Below are 11,966 nucleotides of genomic sequence, written 5' to 3' on the forward strand. Positions count from 1 at the left end.
GAAAAAGTCTGGGGAAAAAAGGCATGCGCTGTTTCTTGCCTTACTGCACACTATGGGCATCATTCACAAGTGATAATACGTCATTCACAAGTGACAGGCTAATATTTTCACCTATCTGACTATTCTGTATTTAATATTGTCTTCACATATACTAAATAATATATATATGAAATTAGTTTTGATTTAGAATGGACCATTATCATGCACCTGTCTCGGAACAGGGGCATGGGAAAAAAAGGTAATATATGCCCATAAATAGCGAATGTAGGACGCTTGATAGGCTACTAATGACAATCAGCAGCATCATAGCTTGGATAAGCCTAGTTACCGTGACCGTGAATTAGACTACGGTCATGACTCGTGTCCGCCAGTGTGGCGGTAATACGGTCACCGTAACAGCCCTAGTCAAGATGCTATCAATTGTACAGCTGTAGAACTTTTTGAGGATTTGAGGGCCCATGCCAATTATTTTCAGCCTCTTTTTTCACGATTGTGTTGGTGTGTGTGGACCATGTTAATTCCTTAGTGATGTGGACACCGTGGAAGTTGAAGCTCTCGGCCCGCTCCACTACAGCCCTGTCGATGTTGTTGGGGGTGTGCTTGGGCCTCCGTTTCTGTAGTCTACCATCAGCTCCATTGTCTTGCTGATGTTGACGAAGAGGTTGTTGTCCTGACACCACACTGCCAGGTCACTGATCTCCCTATAGGCTGTCCCATTGTCATCGGGGATCAGGCCTACCACGGTTGTGTCACAGCAAACTTAATGATGGTGTTGGAATCGTGCGCAGCCACGCAGTCGTGGGTGAACAGGGAGTACAGAAGGGGATTAAGCACGCAGCCCTGAGGGGCCCCCGTGTTGAGGGTCAGTGTGGCTGATGTGTTGTCGCCTACCCTCACCACCTGGGGACAGCCCTTCAGGAAGTCCAGGATCCAGTTGCAGAGGGAGGTGTTTAGTCCTAGGCCTGAGCTTAGTGTTGAGCTTGGAGGGCACTATGGTGTTGCGCACTGATCTGTAGTCAATTAACAGCATTCTCACATAGGTGTTACTCTTGTCCAGATGGCAGAGGGCAGTGCAGAGTGCAATAGAGATTATCTATTGAAGAACAAAATTCTGAAAATTCTGGAGCCCTATTTTAACAGTAAAATATAACAACAATACCCTATTGTCAACTCACAATTCATGACAATCACTGAATTAAGTTGCACATCAACATCTTTAATCATGCATTCCTGCTTGGACATGTTAGATGAAACAACTTATTTATTGAATAGCCTACCATCTCAGTGGTCTATTACAAAGCCTAAAGCACTGTGAATGTCTTTCTACAGTGATTTAAAAAATAATTGTTTGCGTGACATGGAGGAAAAAAATTGGTGTGACCAAATCATGGGCTGGTGACATGGCACCAACTGAAAAAGTTAGTAGCACCAGTTCCACCAGGGGAAAATGTTAGTCAGATTTTTAAATCTGCTGCAGAGTAATGCGTTCTTCTGCCAATTTGGCTGTTAGGGAGAGAATCATGCGCTAGGATGTTAGGCCGAAAAATATGTCGGCAGGACAAGGCTATGTATGTTTGTGCACATGAAAGTCAGTGATTTAGGTTTATTATAGATTAATGAAGCAACACAAATGTGATGTAACTAAAAATTAATGGGCATTTAGTTGACTAAAATGGCCCACTGTTTTTGTCATTTTGACAATAACTGGACTAAATCCTTATTCAAATGACAAAAATGTGACTAAGCTTAACAGTATTTAAGTCAAAATGACTAAGACTAGACTAAATCTAAAAAAGATTGCAAAAATGAAGACTGCCCAAAATGTAAGAAAGACAAATTTTGGAGGGGGTCTCTAAATAATGATGATTTAACCATTATCCTATTTGTTTAAAATGTAAATCGTATGCCAGCTGCTACAGTGGAAAGCTTATTCCAAATGAAACAACAACCCCACCTCTGTGTCATGGTTAAAAACATGTTTCCCCATGTGGCTGCACTCATCATCCAGAGACCGTCCTGTATTTCAGCCCCTTTTCAGATGTCCCAACTGTTCTTTCTACAAAAAAAAAGGTAATTTTGTCAACAAGACTCAAAAATTAATTCAGGCAACAAGAAAGTAGACCCAATGACAATCGCCGAATGTCATAACAGTTAGGTGTTTTGTTACAGATGTCTCTTTCCATTCATTTAACGACGCGAGTGCATATTACTGTTTGGATGAAATTATTATTTTGGAGTGAACGAACATGCGCAGGTATCCTACTTTTTGACAATAAGACGAAACCATGACTGGCTGTGTTCATGCCAAATTAAAAGATAATTAAAAAAAAATGTTTACCGTTAAATGACACGTCTTTACTAGTAGGCCCATAAAACATTTTATTGTACACGCAAGCGCGTTCACACAGGAGGTCCAGTGAAAGAAAACAGACCACCGAATGTAATTCGCACTCTGGTTATAAATGTTGGGTAACGTGAAAGTGCATTCATTCATCTGCAAGAGCAATGCATTATGATAACAGCGATGGTTTATCAAAAGTAACGTTAGCCTAGACTGATTCTAACAGCAATAATGTAGCCTATATATTGTAGCAGGTATCCAACTTGTGTTAAACATAGCCTAAAACAAAATAGCTATATGTTCTAGACTAGAATAGTTATATCATATGCCGAAAATGTTGACTGAATAAGATATGTGGTAGAGAACAACGTTGTTTAGGCTATGTGGAGGTGTGGGTTGTCAGGGAACGAACACCATCTCAAAACATACTTTTTGTAGAAGGAAACAAATTAAGCTTTTAAACACCACATTCCATAGCCTACACGTGCATTGCGTAAATGTTGCAGACATGCTGAAGAAGAAGCGGGGGCAGGTGAGAAAACGTGTAGTCTTCAAACTCATGGTACTACCGCACGAGGAGGACTGCACTTTGTATTTACCTTGTTCGCGTGGTAATAGTCCAACGAGCTTAGACAACTTGGATCAGAACCCACACTTGACGGGTGCGTAGGATAAAATCTCACGTCCATGTCAGGGTCTGTGAGACTGACGGCATGAAATCAGTTTCAGTGTCTTTGACTTTGACTCTATTGTTTAGCCAGGAGAGAAAGAAAAGGGGGTTGAGGTTCTCAGTGCACTCTTCCCTCACATCCGTTCGCGGTCGAACTTCTGCACCAACTCGCGTCCCGGTGATGCACAGTCCTTTTTTCGCTAGACTACAAGATGCGTCCACTTTGGAGAGCCAAATGCAGTTATCACTCAACCGTAGAACAAAAGTAACTGCACATTTCCAGATCGGTTATACTATTACGTACTCCAGAACTAATTTAATTAAATATCCCCCCTTGGTTTATGTTAAAAATATATATTTTAAAAAGCGTAAGACTCTAATAATGTTGCTTCTTTTTCCCCCGCTGTTCTCATACTCCATAGGCTTTGTCACGGAGGTGCATATTCATACATTGGTTCCAGGACAGAGAAGTGGTTGGACTGTTCTCCATATGCCATGCGACCTCTGCTGATAAACGGGAAAAGGGGGAGGGGATATTGGGGGCTGCCTTGACAACCGCTCTCCTTTCTGCAACTGCGCGATTCTGATTAGCTGGAAATGTAGTAGTGTGCACGGCTGTGCATTATAAAGAACCCACTGCTACTACAAGGTCTACTTCTTTCCAAAGGTTGCATTTGTTTTAGTGTGCCAAGCTGAAAGGAACTCGTTTGGACCCACATTCTGCTGTCAATGCATGGTTTCTTCATGGTTTTTATTTATTTTCATACTTAAACACAAACCTCTTAAAGCACATATTTATGCAAAACCTAGAATCAACCATTTATTTCCAATTTAAATGCAGCTAGCATTTTGATTTGGAACCTGATCAAGAAAAGGGTTCCCTTGAAAATGATCATTTCCCTCAGCGGATTCTTCAGTACTGTACCTCATATATTTGTTACTATATTTATTATTACATGTATTAAAGAATAGCTAATTTAATTTACAATGTTTTTAGTAGACTTTGCATCCTTTATGCAGATCTAAAGTATATGCTGCATGTTACATCCACTTTAGTAATGCATTTGGAGCTTCAATGCTTTTTTAAATCTTTCATGTAACCAAATGTCATCCTACGGGTGGCAAAGGGGTAATGCCACATTTATTAAACCACCAAATTAAAAATGAATAATATCCTTTATGACTTTGTTTATAATTTATTATTTATAAATGCCCTATAAAGCCTTTATAAGTTGAAGTTTGTTTAAAGAACAACTGAAAGGATACATAATTATTATGCAGACAGACTGGTGTGAGACAATGGGGCATAGTATTATACGAACATGTCTCAGTAAAGACCACCTCAAACTCAACAATTTTTGCACTATTCGTCAACAGCAGTATCGTGAGCTTGATCACATTATCCAGCTTTTACAAATACTATTGTTTTAACCCCAGCCACAATACATTTTATTTTGCATTAAAGCGGGTAGTGTTTTTGTTCCATTAATTGCCATAGAGCATTTAGTAATTAAAGGACAATAAAGCTTTAGAAGTAATTCTATTATCTTGTTTGTTTGCTATCCCATCAATTGTTCTTTAATAATACTGATCATTAGCATTCAATGGGCAGTGAAGGCTGCTGGGGAAGGGAGCCCTACACATACAGCACTCCACATTCCATTCCCATGAATCTATGGCACTGGGCCACGGAGTTAACCCTGTGTGTCAAATGGCAAATCTATACAGTCCGGTCCACACGACACAATCAGCATGCACTATATGCTCCAGAATGAATCAGGTCCACAACCAATCATAAGGAACATCCATCGTTTACAAATACATTGTTGTTGTCTCCCGTCAAAATAACATTATCAGTCGTACATTACCCTATAAGGGGAACATCTAAAGTTTACAAATAAACTGTTGAAGGCCTATCCTGGCAATATAGCATTATGACATAACCTACTGCAACTAAAACATGTATTAAGATCCACATTCTTTGTTTTTTGGTTGATAAATGCAAATCACAATCATTCTAAGGACTGGTGTGGTAGGCTTGAATGGAAGAAGTCTGCCCTCTCTATTTGTGAACGCTGCAAGCAACAATATACAGTATGGAACAAATTGGGCACCTGAAATATTTACCTACTTTATATAAACATACAGTGCATTTGGAAAGTATTCAAACCACTTCACTTTTTCCTCATTTTGTTACGCTGCAGCCTTATTCTAAAATGTATTAAATAAATAAAAATCCTCATCAATCTACGCATAATGAGCAAATGAAAACATATTTTTTTAAATGTTTGCAAATGTATTAAAAATATTATCATTGAGATGTTTCTTCAACTTGATTGGAGTCCACCTGTGGTAAATTCAATTGATTGGACATGATTGGAAAGGCACACACACCTGTCTACATAAGGTCCCACAGTTGATAGTGCATGTCAGAGCAAAAACCAAGCCATGAGGTCGAAGGAATTGTCCTTAGAGCTCCGAGACAGGATTATATCGAGGCACAGATCTGGGAAAGGGTACCAAAACATTTCTGAAACATTGAAGGTCCCCAAGAACACATCATTCTTAAATGAAAGCGGTTTGGAACCACTAAGACTCTTCCTAGAGCTGACCTACTGGCCAAACTGAGAAATCGGGGAAGAAGGGCCTTGGTCAGGCAGCACTCCACTAATCAGGCCTTTGTGGTAGAGTGGCCAGACGGAAGCCACTCCTCAGTAAAAGGCACATGACTGCCCGTTTGGAGTTTGGCAAAAGCACCTAACGGACTCTCAGATTATGAGAAACAAGATTCTCACGTCTGATGAAACCAAGATTATACTCATTTGCCTGAATGCCAAGTGTCACGTCTGGAGGAAACCAGGCACCGTTCATCACCTGGCCAATACCATCCCTACTGTGAAGAGTGGTGGTGGCAGTATCATGCTGTGGGGATGTTTTTCAGCGGCAGGGACTGGGAGACTAGTCAAGTTCGAGGGAAAGATGAACGGAGCAAAGTACAGAGAGATCCTTGATGAAAACCTGCTCCGGAGTGCTCAGGACCTCAGACTGGAGCGAAGGTTCATCTTCCAACAGGACAACGACCCTAAGCACATAGCCAAGACAATGCAGGAGTGGCTTCGGGACAAGTTTCTGAATGTCCTTGAGTAGCCCAGCCAGAGCCCGGACTTGAGCCTGATCTAACATTTATGGACAGACCTGAAAATAGCTGTGCACCAGCGCACCCCATCCAACCTGACAGAGCTGACAGAGACAAGAATGGGAGAAATTCAACAAATACAGGTGTGCCAAGCTTGTAGCGTCATACCCAAGAAGACTCAAGGCTGTAATCTCTGTCAAAGGTGCTTCAAGTACAGAGTAAAGGGTATGAATACTTATGTAAATGTAATATTTCAGGTTTTATTTTTAATAATTTTGCAAACATTTCTAAAAACCTGTTTTTGCTGCCTCATTATTGGGTATTATGTGTATATTGATGGGGGGGTTAATACATTTTATAATAGGCTGTGACATAACAAAAAGAAAAAATAAGAAGTGAAGGGGTCTGAATACTTTCCAAATGCACTGTATAAGCCATTTTGTGCATGGTGCATGATCTGCTACAGACTAGTGGTATGATAATAACAACACAGCGCTGCAGAGTGTATTCTGTACTTTGCCTTGACATGATTGAAAGACAATGGTCCCATGGATAGGCCATTTCAACATCAATGTGCATGCACATCACAGGAGAAGGGAGCACAATCCATCACATTCAGTGAGCTGTCAAAGGGAGCTAGTTCGCTCAACCTTTCCCTATACATTTACACTCACTTGGCCATATAAGATCCAGCTCCTGTTCATATTTTGCACTCCTTTGAGAATGTACAATATATATCACCTTTCATGGCAGTAATCAGCAACGAGACCTATGCTCTGTTGTATTTGTCTTCATAAATGCTCACCATTAAACCTACACCTATCTGTTATTGTTTTGATAAAGGTGGTGCTAATTGTTATACCATGAAATCATCTGCATAAAGGTAAGCAGAATTGGCTAAATATATATATATATTTTTTACTTTAAGCTTAGATGAAGCATAATGACAAATGGCAATTTGTATTAGCTTATACTTTTATAACACTTTTAACTTTCCTTGTTCCAATGTGATGAATTTTGCCATGGTCTTTAACAATTTGTAGCTTCATAATCATTACTAAAATCGAAAAGCATGCAAACCTCATTTCTCATCTGCTTTGTCTGAAAGAACATTGGATGCTTTAAGGCAACATTGTTTTATCTTTCACATTAAAATAAAACAATGCCAAAGAGCTCACTCATCCTTTTGCTGTAATATAAATGGCATGGAATAAGATTACATTGTTGCAGGTTTCATCACAGCTCCGCTCTGTGTCCTTGGAAGTATACGTTTATGTGTAGACCTAATAGAGTGTTGAGGAGGAGGAGAACCATTTGTGTCCAGAAATAATTTAGCCATTAATTCATTGTAGCCTTTGGCTCTTTTGTAGAGCTGTCAAAGAACTCGTGACATTAATGGATTACTCATTCTACTAATAAAGTCAGATTTAATCAACAAATACGATAGTCATTTAAAATAACGTTTTTAAATAAAGTTCGCCAACACAAGTCACTACATATCCAATCGAGCCAAATGGGAAGTTCCAAGACCAGTCAGAAACGTCCAGCTAACGCTACGCCAATGACGCAGGTGGATCTCAAAGCTGAACATGGATCCGAGTTAAAGTAATGATATCCTTCACCACCGTTGTCTTATGAAATGACAGATAGCTCAAACCAGTTATGACTATTCAACAAAACAATAAATCATTTAAAAGTTTCAGTCCAACAAATGAGTTAATTACATGAATGTATAACTAGCAAAGAAGCATTGAAGTTGAGGGTGCAGTATTTTAGATTTTTGTCAATCAGGACGAAAACTAGCCAGCTAGTTTAGCCAGGCAAAACCGGGGAAAACTAGTTTGGGACAGGATAATCTGGGCGCATATGCACACCAGTCTAATTCAGGACACAGACTGTAGTTTTTATGGCCTGATATCGAAAAGTGGCGAAAAGTTTGTTCAAACAATTCAGAGAGTGAAACGAATACATTAGATGACAAATAGTTAAAGATAGCGAATCGATATACAATCCCAAAACAGCTGTAACTGTCAATAGTAAAACAAAGCTTCAAACGATATTTGAGTGAACCTGAATCCAGAAAATGAATGGTGAAGGCGCATCTGGACACAGCAGACTCCTCCTCCTCACCACTCTGTAACTTCCCAAACCTGCATGTTTATGCAATTCTTGGAATTATATAGTTTAATTCTGTTTTATTTGATTTATTTAACCTATTTAACTTCTTTTACCAGGTAAATTGACTGAGAACTTGTTCTAATTTACAGCAATGACTTGGGCAATAGTTACAGGGGAGAGGAGGGGGGATGAATGACCCAATTGAAAGCTGGGGAAGATTAGGTGACAGTGATGGTATGAGGGCAGATTGGGAATTTAGCCAGGGCACCAGGGTTAACACCCTTACTCTTACGATAAGTGCCATGGGATCTTTAGTGACCACAGAGAGTCAGGACACCCGTTTAACATCCCATCCAAAAGGCACCCTACACAGGGCAAAGTCCCCAATCACTGCCTTGGGCCGTCGGGATATTTATTTTTTGGGACCAGAGGAAAGAGTGCCTCCTAGTGGCCCTCCAACACCCCTTCCACCAGCATCTGGTCTCCCCTCCAGGACAAACTCTGCTTAGCTTCAGAGTTTCATTATGTTAATAGATTTAGTTTCTTGCACTGTGCCTGAGAATGAAAGTGAGATTTGATTTTTACGAGATGAGGTAGAGTGGTGCTTGGAGCGAGGAGGGAGGACCGCGAGGGAAATATGGCGTCCCTTGAGAAGGCAAGAACGAGATGCACAATGAGCTTCAAAAGTTTGGAGCTCACTGTATGTTAGGAGAAGTGCAATAGTATTATAAGGAGGAATGGAGGGGAAAAGAGAGGCGGAGGAGGTCGAAGAGAGTGAGGGAGGTAGAGGGTGAGCTTGAAACGGTTGACAATGGTGGATAAAAGGGAGATGGTTCGTCGAAGTAGAATGTGTAAGCAGAGTGAGCCGTAAATTGGATCGAGGTCTGGAGGTGAAATGGAAGTGAATTATTGGACGTGGCAGGTGTGGTGAAGTTCTCGGAGCCTGAGGCTTGCACCGATGGTCAGGATGAAGATGTTTCTGTGACGGTAGGAGTGCCATTTTTGGAGAAAGTGGGCCCCTGCCTTTTGGCTCATCCATATGTAGTTGCAGGGTGGGTGAAAATGGAGTTGGTAGCTGTGAAATCAGTGAAGATAACCCATAGTGGTCTTGTGATCACTGTTTGTGTTTCTGCCAGTCAGAGGGATAGGGAGCTCCACGCCACACAAATGAGGACAAGAGCTGTGACCTGTTTTGCGCTCAAGAAAAGGGAGCCATTGAAAGGAGTGATTACTGGTGTAGCGGTAAATGTGAAAGTGGACCAACTGAAGGGGAAGATTCGCAGTGTTTGAGATGCTCTTCGCTTGGTAAGACGCAGACAGGGTGGTGTGAGTTGTGAAACAGAAGAGTCATTGTCTGTTCTTGTGAGTTTTGATGTTGAGCCTTTGCCCAAAAAAGTTATCTGGCAGCTTCATTAAATAGGAACTGCAAAACACCAGTCTCAACGTCAACAGTGAAGAGGCGACTCCGGGATGCTGGCCTTCCAGGCAAAGTTGCAAAGAAAAAGCCATATCTCAGACTGGCCAATAAAAAGAAAAGATTAAGATGGGCAAAAGAACACAGACACTGGACAGAGGAACTCTGCCTAGAAGGCCAGCATCCTGGAGTCGCCTCTTTACTGTTGACATTGAAACTGGTGTTTTGCGGATACTATTTAATGAAGCTGCCAGTTGAGGACTTGTAAGGTGTCTGTTTCTCAAACTAGGCACTCTAATGTACTTGTCTTCTTGCTCAGTTGTGCACCAGTGCCTCATACTCCTCTTTCTATTCTGGTTCTCTTTCTAAACTGGCTCAGTTTGCTCTGTTCTGTGAAGGGAGTACACAGCGTGGTATGAGATCTTCAGTTTATTGACAATTTCTCGTATGGAATATCCTTAATTTTTCAGAACAAGAATAGACTGACGAGTTTCAGTAGAAAGGTCTTTGTTTCTAGCCATTTTGAGCCTGTAATCGAACCCACAAATGCTGATGCTCCAGATACTCAACTAATCTAAAGAAGCCAGTTTTATTGCTTCTTTAATCAATACAACAGTTTTTAGCTGTGCTAACATAAATGCAAAAGGGTTTTCTAATGATCAACTAGCCTTTTAAATTATAAACTTGGATTAGCTAACACAGCGTGCCATTGGAACACAGGAGTGATGGTTGCTGATAATGGGCCTCTGTATGTCTATGTAGATATTCCATAAAAATCTGCCGTTTCCAGCTACAATAGTCATTTACAACATTAACAATGTCTACACTGTATTTCTGATCAATTTGATGTTATTTTAATGGACCAAAAATGTGCTCAAAAACAAGGACATTTCTAAGTGACCCCAAACTTTTTAATGGTAGTGTATGTGTTCCTGAGAGTCTCACCTTTCTATAGAGGGGGCAAACCGTTTGGCCAAACCGTTCGGAAGCTACAGACGTTTTCGTGAGAAGACCGATTTAAGAGTTAAGAAAATATTTACTAAATAAACTGAAGTAAAAAAAATAAAGAGTAACAATAAAATAACAATAATGAGGCTATATGCAGGGGGTAAGGGTGCCAAGTCAATGTGCAGGGGTACAGGTTAATCGAGGTAATTGAGGTAATATGTACATGTAGGTAGGGGTAAAGTGACTATGCATAGATAATGAACTGCGAGTAGCTGCAGCGTAAAAAAGGGGGTTGTCAACGCAAATAGTTTGGGTAGCCATTTTAGTAGCTGTTCAGCAGTCTTATGGCTTGGGGGTAGAACCTGTTAAGAAGCCTTTTGGAGCTAGACTTGGCACTCTGGTACCTCTTGCCGTGCAGTAGCAGAGAGAACAGTCTATGGCTAGACTGGTTGCGATTTTTAGGGCCTTCCTCTTACACCGCCTGGTATAGAGGTCCTGGATGGCAGGAAGCTTGGCCGCAGTGATGTACTGGGCCATACACACTACCCTCTGTAGCGCCTTGCAATTGGAGGCCGAGCAGTTGCCATACCAGGTGGTGATGCAACCCGTCAGGATGCTTTCGATGGTGCAGCTGTAGAACGTTTTGAGGATCTGAGGACCAATGCCAAATGTGTTTTGTCTCCTGAAGGGGACTAGGCGTTGTTGTGCCCTCTTCATGACTGTCTGGGAGTGTTTGGACCATGACAGTTTGTTGGTGATGTGGACGCCAAGGAACTTGAAGCTCTCAACCTGCTCCTCTACAGCCCTGTCGATGAGTAAGGGCGTGCTTGGCCCTCCTTTTCCTGTAGTCCACAATCATCTCCTTTGGTTGTTGGTTGTTGTCCTGGCACGACACTACCAGGTCGCTGACCTCCTCCCTATAGGCTGTATCATCGTTGTCGGTGATCAGGCCTACCACCGTTGTGTCGTCGGAAAACTTAATGATGGTGTTGGAGTTATGCCTGGCCGTGCAGTCATGAGTGAACAGGGAGTACAGGAGGGGACTGAGCACGCACCCCTGAGGGGTCCCACTGTTGCGGAGCGTGGCAGACATGTTGCTGCCTACCCTCACCACCTGGGGGCAGCCAATCAGGAAGTCCAGGAACCAGCTGCAGAGGGAAGTGTTAGGTCCCAGGGTCCTTAGCTTAGTGATGAGCTTTGAGGGCACTATGGTGTTGAACGCTCAGTTGTAGTAAATGAACAGAATTCTCACGTAGGTTTTCCTTTTGTCCAGGTGGGAAAGGGCAGTGTGGAGTGCAATAGAGATTGTGTCATCTGTTGATCTATTGGGGAAGTATAC

General features: G+C 41.6%; 1 protein-coding gene across 3 annotated transcripts in view; it reads right to left on the reverse strand.

Moving 5' to 3' along the window:
* Window positions 1-3,499, reverse strand: part of LOC139416451 (TOX high mobility group box family member 2-like) — a 123,542-nt gene extending 120,043 nt beyond the window's left edge. Inside the window, exon 1 of one of the 3 annotated variants that reach the window (XM_071165067.1) lies at window positions 2,941-3,499. In XM_071165067.1, the coding sequence (XP_071021168.1) occupies window positions 2,941-3,030 (90 nt within the window). In that variant the 5' untranslated portion in view covers window positions 3,031-3,499. Of the gene's footprint in view, window positions 1-1,954; window positions 2,016-2,940 lie in introns of those variants that run through there. The other 2 variants (XM_071165068.1, XM_071165069.1) reach the window with 2 other exon arrangements.
* Window positions 3,500-11,966: the final 8,467 nt, after the last annotated feature.

This window comes from Oncorhynchus clarkii, chromosome 9 (assembly GCF_045791955.1).
Source record: "Oncorhynchus clarkii lewisi isolate Uvic-CL-2024 chromosome 9, UVic_Ocla_1.0, whole genome shotgun sequence".
NCBI classification, from domain to species: Eukaryota; Metazoa; Chordata; class Actinopteri; order Salmoniformes; family Salmonidae; genus Oncorhynchus; species Oncorhynchus clarkii.